Source organism: Protopterus annectens, chromosome 7.part0 (genome assembly GCF_019279795.1).
Source record: "Protopterus annectens isolate FY-2018-M chromosome 7.part0, PAN1.0, whole genome shotgun sequence".
Lineage (NCBI taxonomy): Eukaryota > Metazoa > Chordata > Ceratodontiformes > Protopteridae > Protopterus > Protopterus annectens.
In genome coordinates this window covers 1756431747-1756450383 of record NC_056739.1, presented here as the reverse complement: position 1 = coordinate 1756450383, position 18637 = coordinate 1756431747, and the positions used below count along the sequence as shown (strand labels likewise).

At 33.8% G+C, this 18637-nt stretch overlaps 1 protein-coding gene across 3 annotated transcripts in view; it reads left to right on the top strand.

The window, feature by feature from the left end:
- LOC122807226 (aminopeptidase Ey-like) overlaps positions 1 to 18637 on the top strand; it is a 1536433-nt gene that overhangs the window by 1066111 nt on the left and 451685 nt on the right. For all 3 annotated transcript variants that reach the window (XM_044078305.1, XM_044078303.1, XM_044078304.1), the window contains exon 13: positions 9446 to 9576. In XM_044078305.1, the coding sequence (XP_043934240.1) occupies positions 9446 to 9576 (131 nt within the window). The remainder of the gene's footprint in view (positions 1 to 9445; positions 9577 to 18637) is intronic.

The window sequence follows — 18637 nt, the reverse complement described above, 5'->3', positions numbered from 1 at the left end:
TTAAATATCAGTCCATGTACCATCACAGATCATTTATACAACTTTTGTACAGAATGCCTGAAATAGGATTCCACAATACTCTGTGCTGTATACCCTGTCCTATAATGTGGTTAGACCATATACATTGCTATATTATTAACCCTGGTAATCATTGTGACATTCTGCACAATCCTGCAGACCTAGTTTGCCCATACATAAACAGGTCTACGTCTGCTACTATCTGTGTTGCTTTAACTTGTTTCCTAGCCAGCAACACTGTTGCTAGCCATGAAACCATCCTTATTTATGTTTAAACACTGTGTCTAGCATGAATGTGTAATTAGCACTGCTGCTCACCAAGCAAACACGTAAACCTTGTGTAGGCTTTGTGCAAAGCCTACACAGAGTTTATTAAATCCCTAGGCATGTTTTCCAACTGTCAGGTGACAAAGTATATGAAATATACCAAATGCTGTCACAAACCGAGGACATCTATCTGTAAATGATAATTTAATAATATGTTTTGAGTCAAAAGCATGCATTATGTAATGTGAACTTTTAGAAAGATTACAAGATATAAGCAAATCATTGCACAGTCAATATACAATGATAATTGTTTACAAGAAACTGTACTTTTAAACATATTGATAAAGAAATCCAAACTCAGTTTATCCAGAACTAGGGAAAGTCAGAAAAAATAGACTATGTGAAACAAATGTAATATCAAAATACTTACTGACACAGGCTAAATTTCATTAGAAATTTGAGAAGGCTATACAAAATCATTCTATGATGAAGGAACTAAATCAATCAAGACTGCATAAGTTATCAACAGCAGAATGGATGATAAAGGATCAAATCACTTTTGAAAATAATAAGTAATATGTAACAGAGATTAAAATGGATGTCAGTGTACAAAAAACGTGATGACAAGTATCCACACAGACACATATGACCTGCAAGAAATAAAACATGTATGAATTGAAAGAAGTCAGATCATTTCATTTGAAAGTGTAGTGCAGCCCCAAAGCAGGACAAAACCTTCAGTGGAATAATGAAAATTAGATTAGTAGAATACCTTTAATTAACATTATCTAGAAGTCTCAAAAAGAGTGAGAATGAAAAGTCAGAAATTTACAACAAACTGGTAAACATCATACACATTTATGTGAACAAGACTACATCAGAGATTCCACTAGAAGTAGACAAAAAAACAATTCTTATAGCCTAGAGTCTCAACTCTGTGAATGTCAATCTGCTATAACATAACAAAATAAAAATTCTGAAAACACTGTTTTAGTGTTTTTTGCAAGTGGACAAGTCCCCCTACAATCCCTGATGTAGGGAATTGTACCTCTACCTCCCCCTAATTAATATAGTCAGCTCATAGTTGTACTCCAAGGGGAAAGAGGAAAACACCTGGAAATGGCACTTAGTGACTGCATGATTCCCTGACACTCCTTTTGTAATGGAAATGGCAGCATTATCAGGGAAATGAGTCTCTTGGAGTTGATGGATGGGGAATTTTCATTGAATCAGCAGTAGAATAGCCAAACCAGAAATAATAAGCCAACAAAGAAACATCATGCTTTAGATTCTTGTGTAATTATCATTATAGTGGATCAAATAGTCTATAAAAAGTTAAAACCAAAACATATATTGGAGTGTGTGACCATAAGATTGTACAGATAGAATTATAAAGTACTTTCAATATTAGGATGGTTTCAAAAAGTATTTACATATAAAAAAAAAGCTCGAACAAACTCCATGTCCTGTAAGTAAAGTCCAAAGGTTCTAGTTTACTCTGCTTATCTACAGTAAAACTCTGGGCCTTATTTAACTAATATACACAATACAATTAGTGATCTTAAAAAGTAACAGGCTAGACAGAACAAGAAAGGGGAAATGTTTGATGAGTTAGTAAGATATGCAGTACAAACAGCATTTGTACCAGTAGTGAAAGAGAAAAAAATGTAAAAGGAGTCCATATAAGATAAAGTAAAGCAATTTAGTGTCACTAATGCCTCCACAGAAAGGATAAGGAGAGAGAGCACTGTTTTTCAAGGATAAATCATCATTCCAGCAACAGGAATATGCATTCATAAAGGCAAAAAGGCAGATCTTTCCTGTTTCTTTACAAAGGAAAGCCATACAGAGAGCAGATAAGGCTCATGGAGACGATGTAAAAATGCCTATAAAAGAAATATTTGGTTCTGTAATAGGGGCAGAATGTTAGACAAAATGCCAAATAACTACTTAGTAAGCCAAACCAATGCAGACAGAAGAAATATCTGTGTAGCACCTATGATTCAGATTTGCCAGAAGCCACTGAGATAGAGATTAATGATTTCTAAGGACTAATCAATGATACCAATTCTTTTTTAGTTAGAATCTCTGAATACTTTAGATAATCTGCAGAAGAATTTATACCTTCCACCTCAGCTAAAACTATTATATCTCAAATATGCTAAAAGCTCCCCGTGTTTGACATTCTCAAGATTATTAGATCAAACAATAGATCTCTTTGAACAATTCAGTAGAACTTAGCCATTCATTACAGAAAAATAACTTTGGTGTAGTCACAATATAATGCAATTGAAGAACAGTTCATTGCCAACATAGAAAAAGATAATGTAAATCTCAAACATTAACGGCACTTTCTGGGAAAAAAGCTGGCTGATGGGATATGAAAGTGCAATCTGTTCATAAACCAGACTTTCCCCAGAAAACGTTAAGCTTAATTCCAGCTATAATAACAAGGCCCACTCTTCTCACTTTGCATCAATGACCTGCCTTGAAAGCTTCCTCAGATCAGTTGTCTGCTCTCTGCAGATTATATCATTACTACTAAATGTGGTAATGAACTACACTCCATTTCTGTTGCACTGCAGAAGGACATTACTTTTTTATGAAACTGATTACCTGTATATAAATTGTTAATCAATACTATCAGAAGTAATATTGTACTATTTGGTATTCCAGAATAGCTCAAGACAGCAACTGCCATTACAGTTTATGGCCCCATTGAAGTTTCCCTTTTTGTAACTGCATCGGATAAATACCCTAGAATTACTTTTAAACCAAATCTTTCCTTCACTCCTCACACTGAGACAAATGCCAACAAGATACTTAAACAGTTTAGGGTAGCTTAGCATATAACATTTCCAGCCTTTTAACTCTAGAAGATAGACACGTTATAGCAATTAATGGATTGCTACTTAGGCTAGAATACAGTCTTCTCATAATTACTTCATTTTCCTTCCAAAACTTCACTCTGTTTCAAATAACTGAAAACAAAACCCTAATCGTTATTAATTTTAGAAACAATAGGAAGCACCACTACACCATAATGTTTGATGTCAGTTAGTTCCTAATATCAGCTAGGATGTAACTGCTTTTAAATGCTCTCATATTTAAAATGCTAACAGAAGGATTTGCTGTCCCTGTAAACAGACTATTTTAAAGGGGTCAAGTGTATTTATTTTCTTATTTATTTAGTGTATCAAAGACTTTTATTTTAATGCAGTACTATTCTTTCTGTATAGATCTCTCTGCACAGTCATTGCTGTGTTCACTTGTATGGAATACGGAATGCTGGAAAGGAAAACTTCATTTTTCTTTTTCCTTCCATGTTTATTAATGACTGTATTACCATATGTTTGCTACGTTAATATATCTCTGTTATAATTAAACATCACTGCACATCTGGTATAATGCCAATACGTGTTTGGTTAACCTTGAAATATCATTGCCATGCATACAAAAATGACAATTACTTGTATATTAATGTTGCAAATGGTAGTATCATATACAAAAAGCCTTTTATCTCCAGCTTTTCTTCTCAGGCCTTCACTGAAAGGGGCTATGCCCAGTCAGACTTTCCTGGGCAATAAATAATAAATAAATAAACTCTGTTTGGAACAATTTTTTTTTTATTTTTTAGTAATTAGCCATTTGCTCTTTTCTGTCCAAGTATTATCCTCATTCTTCTCTCATAACTTGTTCTTTTCAAACATTCTCGTGTGTCTACAGTTCAACAAATTTGTCTCTGTAGTTCTTGATACAGTCTTTCCAAACCCAAGAGGTGGTGTTTGTGAAACTCTTTTAGAGTTCCATGTGTTTTATTGGCAAGTTAGACTGGATGCAAGCTGTGTCTCTGGTATCAATGAGTACATTTCAATACACCCAGTTTTAAAATTAAGAGCACCAAAACTCTGAGTACAATTTTGTGTAGCAGTATTTTACTGTTTTATCTGGGCATGGAATTAACAATACTTTACTGTACAAAAACTTTTATTTGAGAAAGTGGTAAAACATAGGTAATAGATTTTTAAATATTCAAGTGTTGTGTTTATTTGAATTCATTTTAACCACACACAAGGCAAGGTTGGAGCTGTAATTCACCAACAGTTTATTGCACCATAAAATAAAAGTAACATAAGCGCTCTCGTTATATAAAATACACAATTTCATCAAATAAGAGTCAACATTCAAATAGGCACATATATATGACTTGCATTATCACATGACAAACAACAATTAATGAATTAAAGCAACAATGTATAAAAATATATAAAAACAGTTAAAAACACATATAACCATTAGTAAATTCCCCAGGAAAAATATATATCTATTTATAAAAATGATGCATAAATATGAATATGAAAAATACACATTTTAAAACCAACTAAAAATGCAAATATGTATGTATAAGTCCATTAGCACATATTTGTGTGTATAAATCTATGCTATCTCAATTCTGCCTTCATTTTTAACACACATCCTATAGATGCAATTTCATTTAGGCCTGGGAACCCCACTGCATCCAAGCACAAAATCCAATACAGCTCATGGTTCTCCAAGAATAATTGCCAGGGACCACCTCTTGTATTCTTTTGCACTTGTTGAATTATAATTAACTTAAAGTGGTGTTCTGGGAATTCCAGAATATGTCTATATAGGGCATTGGTAGGTTTTCCCCCGTATATCATAATTGTGCTCATAAATACATTGCTTCAACATCCGCTCCATCTTGCCAATATAAAAAGCAGGACAGGCCTGGCACAATGCCCCATAGACAACTCCAGAACTGTTACAATTATAATGCCCCTTCACTCTAAAATTGAATCCATTGATAGCAAAAATCTTACCCACATTGATATATTTACAGTGATGGCATCTCCCACATGGATACATGTACCTATGTTTTAAATCATCATGTTGTTTACCAACTTTTTCTACCAAGTTTTGATGTTCAGACCTCTTTTCCATACTATAACTGGTTTGTTACTAATTCTAGATCTAATCTCCCCATCTCCCAAAAAAAACTTTATATTTTTTGCTAGAATCTCCTGGATCGATTTAAAGTCCACAGAGAATCTAGTTATAAAGGACAATTTGAAATTGGTATCAATAGTAGTAGCTGTAATCCCCCTATTTACTAGAATAGTTGAATTACATGTACTTGGATTATAGTCATGACCATTTTCATCAAGAATGGGGGAATAGAACCCAGATCTTCTCTTGTCCATTACTTCTCTTTTAATATCTTGCACATGCCCATAATTCTATTACCTTCCCCATTGCAAAATTTCTAGATACCAAACTTAAATTGTTATTAATAACTGAGAAACATCTCTGTGTCAACTCTTGGGACTTTCTTGCTAAAAGCAATGAGGTACAGTTTAACAAACAGTTTTTCTTTTTTACTGTGGATATAAAATATGTATTTACTGTAATACCTCATGAGGTCGGCTTAGACTGGTTTGGTGAAATTTTATTTAGAAAAGGGATTGAGCAAAATTCCATTAACACATATGTTGAAATGATGGAAATGGTCTTAAGAAATAATTATATTTATTTTGATGAGCAGTTTTTTTGTCAGCAGAACGGGGTTACAATGGGAGCGGCTTGTGGACCTCTTTATGCAAACATGGTTATGTGTGAGTGGGAGCAGAGATTTCTTTTTGAATACTCAGGATTCCAAAATTGTATCCTATACCTGAGATACCTGGACAATTTGTTTTTTATTTGGAATGGGAATAGAGAAAGTATTGGCATTTTCTTAGATTATATTAATAATACAACCAATTTTTTTACATTTCTCTCATAACATTGGTGAAGAGAGTATTACTTACTTTGATGTCAAGCTTGAAAAGGATGTGATAAAAGGGAGATTTGTTTCTACCATATATAGGAAGCCTACCTAATCCAATGCCTTCCTTCATTTTGATAGTAGTCACCCATTGTCCCTAAATAAAGCTGTTGTTAAGGGACAATTTGTCAGGGCTGCAAGGATGGGGTCAGATTTTGGCATATTTTCATCTGAGTGTGCCATTTTAGAGAGCATGTTTATTAAGAAGGACTACTCCATCGGCTTTGTGCAATATTTTAAAAGAGAAGTAATGGATAAGAGAAGATTTGGGTTCTATTCCCCCATTCTTGATGAAAATGGTCATGACTATAATCCAATTACATGTAATTCAACTATTCTAGTAAATAGGGGGAGTACAGTTACTACTACTAATACCAATTTCAAATTGTCCTTTATAATTAGATTCTCTGTGGACTTTAAATCGATCCAGGAGATTCTAGCAAAACATTGGAAGGTTTTGTTGGGAGATGGGGAGATTAGATCTAGAATTAGTAACAAACCAGTTATAGTATGGAAAAGAGGTCTGAACATCAAAACTTGGTAGAAAACGTTGGTAAACAACATGATGATTTAAAACATAGGTACACGTATCCATGTGGGAGATGCTATCACTGCAAATATATCAATGTTGGTGAGATGTTTGCTATCAATGAGTTAAATTTTAGAGTGAAGGGGCATTATAATTGTAACAGTTCTGGAGTTGTCTATGGGGCATTGTGTCAGGCCTGTCTTGCTTTTTATATTGGCAAGATGGAGCAGATGTTGAAACAATGTATTTATGAGCACAATTATGATATACGGGGGAAAAAAACTACCAATGCCATATACAGACATATTCTGGAATTCCCTGAACACCACTTTAAGTTCATTATAATTGAACAAATGCAAAAGAATACAAGAGGTGGTCCCTGGCAATTATTCTTGGAGAACCGTGAGCTGTATTGGATTCTGCACCTGGATGCAGTGGGGTTCCCAGGCCTAAATGAAATTGCATCTACAGGATTTTTGTTAAAAATGAAGGCAGAATTGAGATAGCATAGATTTATATACGCAAATATGTGCTAATGGACTTACACATACATATTTTCATTTTTTGTTGGTTTTAAAATATGTGTTTCTTTCCTATTCATATTTGTGCATTATTTATATATATATATATATATATATATATATATATATATATATATATTTTTTTTTTTTTTTTTTCCTGGAGAATTTACTAATGGTTATATGTTTTTTAACTGTTTTTATATATTTTTATACATTGTTGCTTTAATTCATTAATTTGTCTTTGTCATGTGATAATGCAAGGCATATATATGTGCCTATTTGAATGTTGACTTTTATCTGATGAAGTTATGTATTTTATATAATGAAAATATATTACTTTTATTTTCTGGTGCAATACACTGTTGGTGAACTACAGCTCCAACCTTGCCTTGGGTGTGGTTAAAACATCTGTGCTTTTCTGTAGAATTTTATTTGAGTTCATATTTACTTCTTAATACACTTTTCAACTTGAATGTTCTGTTGTGTCGTTTCTACTTAAATGTATTACAAAAGCTTTTTATTTAGAGGTCAAGGGTGTGGCTTTACCCATTGTTCTTTTGTGATAGCAGCTATACCTTCTATGTAAGCTTGAATAAGTTTAGCCTTCATTTTGTGATCTGCTCCTATTTAAACCCTCCCTCAATTTTGAATTTTGTTCTGATGAAACCCAAAGTTATAATTGTTTAGGACAAAAGTGCTTAACATTTTTTATTTCTGTATGACTTACAATTTTTATACTGGTAACTTATTAAAGCATTTTTTATCTGTGTAACTCCATTTGGTATTTGGTGGCTCCTACTTCCAGATTCTGCTATAACAGGAATGAGAATCAATGACATGATAGAATGAATAATAGGGACAAAAAGTAACGACTTGATATAATGGATAATAGGGATGAGAATGCATGACATGAGATAATGGATAATAAGGATAAGAATGCAATGATCTTATACAACGACTAATAAGGATGAAAATGCAGCGACTTGATATAATGGATAATAGTGATGAGAGTGCAATAACATGATATTGCACTCCTTTTGTGATTCACAAGAAAAGTAATCAAAATTTTGCTTTACAAAAGATGATCCTTCTTTTTTCGTTACTTGACAGTGCATGAACATCCACAGAGTACTATTTATATGATTTAACTATGGGTCTATATAAATTTGTCAAATGCACAAAAAATCAAATACCTCTTCATCAAACTTTATTCATCAAAACTTAATCCATCAAATGATCATGTCAGTGAAGATTCACCCAGGGAGGAAAAACTATTTGGCCATCACTGGATGTATGCAATTTTCCCCGCTGTAGTACAATCTTGGAGTTGGTATATTTAGTTAGGTGGGGTGTGGGGGGCTATGGGGGTGTGGGGGACTGCAGCCCCCCTGGGTGTGTTTTAAATTATGTGTTTTTTGTGATGGTTGGTAGGTTGGCCAAGCAATTTTTTTCCTTGGGTAAATCTTTGCTGAAGTTATCATTCAATGGATTAAGTTTCAATGGATAAAGTTAGACAAAGAGGTATTCAATATTTAATTGATTCAACAAAGTGATATAGACCCTTTAAATACTGGTTTTATTTAGCATCAGATGTTATAAATAGCCATTTTTATCAGGATCTGTAGTCAAAAGTAGATGATTTTTATCAGTTTAACATCATTTTATTGTATTGCTTGCCATTTACCCCTACGATTCTACAAATACGGAGTTTATAATTATTTACATTGTGTCCTCAGGTTTCAACCAATGTTTTCAAATAACTGTTTGTATCTGCAGTTCAATTACTCATTCTTTGCATCACTACTCGGAGATAGATGCTTTGCCCCTAACCGAATGTACTTTAAGAGACTTTATTTTTTATTTACTATATTTTTAACAAGAATAGCTAATGGCATTTACAGAAATGACTTTGGGAGAAAATCTTCACTGATACCTACAAAAGTTGAACAGATATATAATCAGAAAAGGCAGGAACAAAAACAATGCAAAGAGACAACAAGACCAGTATATACACTACTAAAGGAAGATGCGGTTATTGAACATATTTTCTGTTGCTAAAAATAGTAGCGATCAAAATAAATTTAATTTGACTTAAAACAAGCATGTTAAGCAAATCAAGAATAAATTGAACTGATGGCTTTATTTAATTATATTTTGGCACAGTACCATGAGAATGAAGTTACTTGAGCCTTGGTCAGATTTTATGCTATTTTCCTGATCAGTGCACTAATTTTTTCTTCTTCTTTTTGTGTCTTAAACCAGCTATAAATCCTTCATTCCAAGTGAATAATGACTGGTTACTGCTGAATATCAATATGACAGGTTACTACAGAGTTAATTATGATACAGGAAACTGGGAAAGACTTTTAAATCAGCTGAATACCAACCACAGTGTAAGTCATTTGGATTACTTTCTAATTAATAACAAGTACTACCTTTCAGTCTTCACTAATGCTGTATAACTAGCTAGGTAAAGTTTGCCAAGCGCAATATATATAGTGAAGCAAATGCTGCTAATGCTGTTTTTTATTCATTGCATGCATATAAAGTGGCATTAAAAAATGTCAGGCAGTGAAAGCTATATGGAGAACGATGTATATATAATAGAGAGAGAGTGAGATGAAGGAGGGAAGGATTCTGTGTTTATTTGGAGCAGATGAACAGCAGAGTGTATGCAGAAAAGAAGAAAGTGAGGGATGTTAATTAAGGGATGTCTGGAAAACAGAAATTGTGAGGGAGTGAAAAGCTAGAGACATCAGTGCTACCAAGAAACAAAAGAAGATCAATTCATTTGGTATATAGTGGTGAATGAATGTAATAGGATATGAATAAAAGACTAAAGATGAAATGGGATAGTGTTTGGGGATGTAGGCAAAAGAAAGTCAATCTAGGGCTACCCATTCCAGGAACTTAAATGTGGCCTACAACTTAAATAGGACATGCTGGAGGAACAGCTTTATCTCCCAGTGACTGCCACATCTTTGAAACAGGCTTAAACAGAGCACCTCTATGACACTGTTCAAGAGGAACCTGGATGAGTAGATGGGGCACCATAAATTCTCACCAGGTATAGTGCCCACAATGCTCCTGGACATGGGCAGTCATCACTAAATGCAATCTTGGACACTGACTAGTACCTCTAAGGTATTACATTGGGTTGAAATGCCTAGGCTTAAAATGGCCTCAGGGTCGATAGCCTAGTAATCTGCTATAATGCTATGATCCTAAGAGGCATGGCAGGAGAAGGAGGAAAAGGATTGAGTGTTGCAATTTGAAGGAGGTAGGCTTGTAATGGATAGGGAGGGGAAGCAGATAAAAAAGTATTTTTCATGTAATATAGGCGATATTATATGAAGATGGTGCAATAACATGCTGAAAGTCTTTAGCTGTGCAGTTAAATCTGTAAAGATAAAGCACTACTTTAAGATCAGTGGGCTAAACCAATTATTCTGTTGTGAAATGTACAATTTCAATAAAAATGATTTAGAGAAAAAAATCATTAAGTCCACCAAAGGAAAGCAATTTAGATGTCTACAACATAGAAAATAGTAACATAAAACATATAAACTATTCAGATATACATAGTGTTTAAACTAATAAAATAAGTTAAAAATCATCAAAAGGATATGCTTTTGTGTTCAGTGCATTTTTCAGCAGAACTTGATTTATTGAGATGACCCATCAAATGGAATGAATTTATCAGGGAAATTGTTAAACGTTGTACAATGTCACATTACCTGCGAGCGGGCTATAATATACAAAAGAGCATAGGGTACATGATGCTCTATATGTAGTATGGGGTTTGTCTCTTTGCTTAAATCCACATCTGCGTTTTGATCTAGTTAGGTGGACTTGCTCTGCTGGATTGGATTTCATTAAAGGCAAACCACATTAAAAAGCATTCTGCTGTACTCCACATAAAATAAATCAAAAACAGTGAAAGCAAATGCTGGAAATGTGATAAATTACTAGAGGCTAATGTTATTCAATACTGGAAAGACTTCAGATATTTTGCAAATGCTTTATGGTCTGATAACGTCATATTTCTAACTCACTAATCCTATTCAATGTTCCTATACCTAATGTAATACCTAAATCTCAGATTCATTTATTGTGGTCAATTCTTGCAATTGCCAGAAAAGTTATTACTTTCAACTGGAAAAGTAAACAAGATTTGATGTTATTAATTTAGCAAAAGTTGTTTGTAAAAAAGAACTGCAAACCATTTGTTATAAAACTTATAACATTACTCATAAAAAAATAGCATGGCAAAAATTGGAAAACCTTTTGAACAAATACTAATAATGTCTCATGGATAAAATGATTGTTTATCATGGATGAATGTAAATATTGTAAATACTTTTGTTATTGTTTTATTGTATTTGTTATATGTACATTTGTGTATATTTATAATGAAATCAAAATAAAAGTGGTTTTGAAAAGAAAAGCATTCTAAATCAGTCTGATGTCTTTTATAATATCTAAAGCTTAGTAAGTATTATAAATAAACTTCATGCTGTAATCATGATTGAGGTTTTTCATTATTTAAATTTCTGAATAATGTAGTATTCTAAAGTCTGTTTTAAAATAATTCTCACTCCTCTACATATACCGTATGATCGCTGCAAGGTTTTATGACCATATTATTATCCCTTTGGAGATAGTAAGTTTCAAAGACTTGAAAATTTTACAACCATTTTCCATGGATACATTGGAACTACAACATTAATGAAACAAACTGTGCAGGAGTTATTCCACTTCCAAATTCTCCAAAAGGTATAAAAGGTAACCTGAAATATATTCAGTAAAAGTGTGGACACTTTACAATGTAATAAAATCAAAGATGCTCTGAAACTCCACCGAGTGGTATACAGAGACTGAGTTTAATAATCCAAAATTTAGACAGAAACTCCAGATCCCTAAATTTTCCCTTCAAGAAAAAAAAAGTTACTTCCTGACTATTAAGTCTGAGCCACTAACTAAACAACTCTGAAAGATACTAATTTGATATTTTTTGCGAATTTAAGCTGCCATAATATATCAAGTAGTCATGTAAATTTTCAAGTAGTTTGCAACAGATACATAAAGCAAATGAGTGTAATAAACCTTATCAACTAGACTATTTTTTTTTTCTGGTTCCATGACAAGCACTGTCATTATCTACTTTCTTTTCTTTTCTGTGATAGTCAGTATTCAAGAAAAGTAATTTTAAAAGTAAAATTAGTAAGACTTTATTGGTTTGTTATATTTTGCAATAAAAATGTTTATCTGTCACACAATGCAGATATTTGCATCACTACTATGTATATCATTCAGCATTTTAACACCACTTTGTATGTATAACCACACAGATTATATTAATAATAAAAATCGCAAAATGGATGTTCAGGACTTCAAAATTCTAATGCTGAGACACTAGACTGTTTAGTAAGAGCCTTTCATTTATTTATTTTGCCATCTTGTTTTTATTTCTCAGCACGCACTCTCTTTCTCTCTCTCTCTCTCTCTCTCTCTCTCTCTCTCTATATATATATATATATATATATATATATATATATATATGGTTTACCTACATAAGATCTAATGCCATAATGTCTAATGTTCATTTGATTGAAAAATAACATCTAAACCCAAAACATTGAAAGATAAAAATGCCCCACATCCCCCTACTTAAATATACCAACTCCAAGATTGCACTACAGCGCAGAAATGGGCAAATTCGACATTTTGAGTTTAGACTAATTTTATTTTGACTTTTTAATTCATCAATATAGTTATTTCAACCAATTCATTTTTGACCATTTAGCATTAGACCTTATGATTGCAAACCTATCTATATATATATATATATATATATATATATATATATATATATATATATATATATATATATATATATATAGGATATAGGTTCATAGGTTATAACCTATAACCGATATGTGTATATATGTATATATATATATATATATATATATATATATATATATATATATATATATATATATATCATGAAACATTTATCCTAATTCTCCATGTCATAAGTCATGAGTCAAAATAACTCCACTATGTTCACAAAAAGAAAAAAATACATTCTCTAACAACACATACAAACATGTACATTCAGCAACCCCACAAAAAAATCTATCCACATGACCAACCTTCTAGGCATTGTCATATCTCACAAATGACCATCGAACCCTCATGTACTGTAAAGTATTGAAAATATCCAGCCCTAGGCTACTGTTTCCTCAAATACTCCATGTATGCTGTTTAAAATGAAATTGAAATGCCTATTTAGATTTCAATGTAGGACTATTTTAATTTACTGACTTTAAATGTAGAGAATAATATTAATATAGACAATAATATTATTTAATGTAGATAAAATAATAAAACAGGAAGTAAAAATTAAAATAAATGGTCATTCTACAACCATCGAAAGGGCAATAGCATATGTGACAAAGCAAATGAATGAGGTTGAAACTTTCACAAATGGTAAATGATCAAAAAGCTTAAATTTCTTAACAATACCTGGTAGCCTATACTGAATAAATATTTGGCATCACTCAAAAATTACTAGATATATTAACTGATTAGATGCTTCTAACACCAAAGTGAGCTAAGAGGAGAGAGGAAATTATACCGGCAGTTTAACACTGGAGTATATCACTGTGCAGTGACACTTAGCATTACAAGGCTTTCACTTACTTTCTACTCACTTTTCACTTTATTACATCATTTAAACAAAGGCAAAGTAAACTTTATTGACAATCAGATATATACAGCAGTGCAAGCTGAATGAAATTATGTTGCTTTGGTCCCAATGCAAGACATAACAATCAATACATAGTTTGAATGACAGTAAGACTACAGCACATACAGTAATAATTAAAATATTAACAACACAATAAATTGCCACAATTGGACAGGAAAACATTAGACAGTATTATACTAGTAGGTATTGCAAGACTGTGACTTGAACGCCTTATGTGGGTATGGGTGCCGTGGTGCGAGTCCTTTCCCTGTGGTACATTTGGTTGAAGACACATGGCTGAAGCAGCAGTTAGCTGCAGTGAAATATGGCTGTTGTGAATTCCCTGTGAGAAAAATGCAGTGGCATGCCCTCGACTTCAATAACCAAATGTTCAGGGTGAAAATGACATCCATGGCCCCAATGCAATATGAGACAGCAGGCATCAGCAGCAGGCTGGCCAGTGGGCATGTCAGTGTCAGTAAAAATGTAGTGCACAATGGGCAGTGCCTTTATAATTAGTGTGTGTGGACCACTGCACCTTCACAGTGTCTAGGGAACTTTACTTAAAATGCATGCTGCTAAAAATTCACTGGAATCGCTGAAATCATGCGTAAAAAAATTTTTTTTTTAATGTTGAACAAATATAAAGTAGTTAAGCGCTTTCACTCGTCTATGCGAGCTTCATCAGAACAAACAGATTGTGCTCATCTGCATCATTTAAATATACATGTCTTGGCACCAAATTTAATAATCTTAAAGCTACAACAGACAATTAGTACCTTCGTTCATAAAATTATAACAAATAACCCTAATAAAAGTGTTTAAAATGAAATACTATACACAGTGTTGTCCCTAAAATGTTCATATAAACAGATAAAATTGAGCTTGTATCATAGAGTATGGCCCACATTCCCATTTAGTCAAAAATATTCTGACTAGAAACTGGCAGATATTCTTTACTGACCAGGACATATTGAATATATTAGGTTCTAAACCTTGTTTTGTATACAAAATGGGTAGGAACCTGAAAAATATATTAGAAAATGGAGCTAAGGCAAAAAATAGAAAAGATACACATACTACTAAGTGTGGGGCATGTCGTCAATGCAAAGATATATTAGAAGAGAGCAGTGTGACATTAGATAATGTTAACAAGACCTTGGTTAGACCAAAACAAGGAAACTGTAGAACCAGTATGCTTATATATTTAGCCAAATGCATGTCATGCTCAGCATATTATATAGGCAGGACTGAAAGACAATTTAGAAAGAGAATATATTCCCACCTGTATAGTATTAAAACTAAAGACACTAAGAATGCCCTATACAGGCATATCAATAGGGAAGGTGAGAAACATCGTTTTACGTTTGCAACACTAGAAATAATTAGAGTAGATCCCAGGGGAGGCAATATAAAAAATGTATTAGCATACAAAGAATATTGGTGGCAACTTTTTACAGACGCTATGACACCACCAGGAATTAATGATTACATATCAGTTAAACCTATTTTAATGTTGAAGAGCTAATTCTAATAGCTTTTTACGTATTTAAGATCAGCAGTAAATTTTATCTGTTTATATGAACATTTTAGGGACAACACTGTGTATAGTATTTCATTTTAAACACTTTTATTAGGGTTATTTGTTATAATTTTATGAACGAAGGTACTAATTGTCTGTTGTAGCTTTAAGATTATTAAATTTGGCGCCAAGACATGTATATTTAAATGATGCAGATGAGCACAATCTGTTTGTTCTGATGAAGCTCGCATAGACGAGTGAAAGCGCTTAACTACTTTATATTTGTTCAACATTAAAAATTTTTTTACGCATGATTTCAGCGATTCCAGTGAATTTTTAGCAGTCTGAATATATACTTTGCTGCTTAAAGTCGGCGAGTGGCAGTTGCGTTTTGTATATTCTGTTTTCCGGTTTGGTTGAACAAAACGCTTTTTCTGGTGTCGATTTAAATTGCATGCTGGAACATAAATGTGACTACAGTAGCATTCAGGATTCTCTCTATGCTGTATCACACTTTTACATGTTGTAGTTACATAAGCATGCATTGTACACTAGGCACAACACTCATTACTTCTTCTGCCCCCATGCACTTAGCTGTTAAAGTTATGGGCATGGCAGTGTGTTCTTTTCTTTGCCCTCAAAGAATTCACAAAAGTTATATTTCTCTGCAGCTGAATGCCATTTCAGCCATGTGTCCCCAACCAAATGTACCACAAGGAAATGTCTCGCTGGCTATGCACCTGAACCTGCAGATGATGACTTATTTGCCACTTTTTTTTTTTCACAAGAGATAATATTGGTCCTGATTCAAGTATTGAGGAACAGTTACATTAAATAGCAAGTCTCTAGATATTGTAAAATTGTGTGACCATAGTACCTCTAAAAATAATTAATCCTTCCCCAGTATCACCTTAAGGATTCATATTCAGGTATAATATGTTTCCTCTCAACTTTAATTTCTAAATTATATCTTCAACATTTAATTTTATAGTCTGTTTTATTTTTTGCAATTCTTTTGGGGGAATAAAAATAATTATATAAACTTCCATGTGTAAAGTTTCCAGTCTTGAGTTACTGAAATTATCCCAATAATGTTAACATTAAAATCTGTTATATACCAACAAATCATTATTCACTTTCTGAAATAAAAAATGCAGAGTTTAGAATTTATTTTCATAACAAATATATGTACATACTAGAAGTAAGCCCAAAATAAACTCTAAAAACAAACCACGCTTGTGTAATCCTAACCTTCATAGGATATACTGTATAACAAAAGGAAAAAGTAATGACTAAAATCAGGATAAACAGCTCCCAAAACAATAGGAGCTGTCTATCTAAACTAAACAGGAAACTAAGAGGACTAATTAAGTCCAGCAAGGCCAAGTACAAGGCCAGGATAGCCTCCCCGGCTAAAAACAACCACAAGGCCTTCTACAGCTATGTCTGAAACCTGAAAGGTAGCATATGTTAGTGTGCCAAACTGGTGTTCAATGGTGCCACCATCAATGAGCAGAGCAACATAGTGAATCTGCTGGCTGACAATTTCAGCTCAAACTTCACCTCCACTCCCTCCACCATGAAATATCTTTTAGCATAACCCCCCCCCCCCAACTATTAACAGGGAAGATGTCCTGGCAGCGCTCTCTAAGGCCAAAAACAAGCCTCAATTGCCTGCAGCAATATCCTGGGATGCTTCCTAAATAGCTTGAAACATGGCCACTTGTGTCATTTTTCAACTACAGCTTCAAAACAGGGCTTGTACCATGAGAATGGAGGACTGCAATAGTTATCCAATTTCACAAGGGTGGACTGTCAGTTGATCACAGAAACTAGAGCCCTATTAGTCTGACTAGCCTAATGTGCAAAGCCATGGAATGAATTATCAGGGAAAGGATCAGTAAAGATGTAGGCAACCTTAACACATGGGACTTAACCCAGTTTAGCATTTTCATGCCTACTAAACTTGGCGGACTTCTTTCAGCAGGTCACCAAGGCAGAAGATGAAGGGAAAATGGTGGATGCCACCTACCTGGGTCTGGCTAAGGTGTTCAATACAGTACCCCACTCAGGAATAGCTGACAAACTCACTGAACTGGGCATAAGCCCTACCCAGGAAGTCAGGATTGGTGATACCACCCCCACTAAGAGACTGGTCACTTTGAGGATACCTCAGGGTTACATACTGGGACCACTCCTATTTTGCATCTATTTCTCAGAGGTAAAGGTTAATGTCAAGGGCTTTTGGCTGACCAAGTTTGCAGATGACTGCAAATTGGTAGCTATCACAGATTCCCACATGACACAAACATCTTACATAAGGGTCTAACACAGGCAAATGACTGGTGCCAAAGTCACAGACTAAAACTCAGTGCTAAGAAATTAATTATAGTGTCTTTTGGGAAAACCGACACCCAAGTCAATTGATAAAGCAATCCTAAGAGCTGACCTGGAGGTTAGGGGATTTGGGAATATAAGCAGACAGTAATCACACCTTTGAACAACACGTGGCCAAGTTAGTGAGAAAATCATTCTAATTTCCCCAACTTATAAGTAAGGGTATAGTATTTGGGTTCAAGGAAGTCATAGTTCCACTTCATTTGGCATGTAAATGACCAGACATATGCAGTAGTTGGAACACCTGACCAGGTAATCCAGGGTATAAACACATTGTCCAATATGGATTAACTTAAATCTCTATCTATATACTCTGTTTCTTACTGGTTACTGAGAGGCAATCTATGCCTGGAATACAAAGCATAATGAACAGCATCAGAACCATTAGATTCAAGAATCTAACTTTTGCTTGTGACATAAATAAAATATGTTAGTGAGACAGATATGTGTCTCAGAGTATCCTTATGCTCTGGAACAGGCTTCCCATCTATGTGAAGTAGACTTCATCCGTAACCCTATTTAAGCGTAACCTTGATCAGTTGATGGGAAATTGGAAATTCACCCCATGTCTGCCCCCTATGTCTCTGCTAGACAGATGCAGACAGTACTGTCCAAACTAGGATTACCCCCAACTTAACCACTAGAAACTTCCTAAAATATCCCCTCCTAATAAATGACCATGATGCATAGGGACACAAATGGGATGAATTGTATGGCTAGGCTTATAAAGGCCCTGGTGTTCATTAGCCTAGTATATAGCTATGACCCTATATAATCAGAT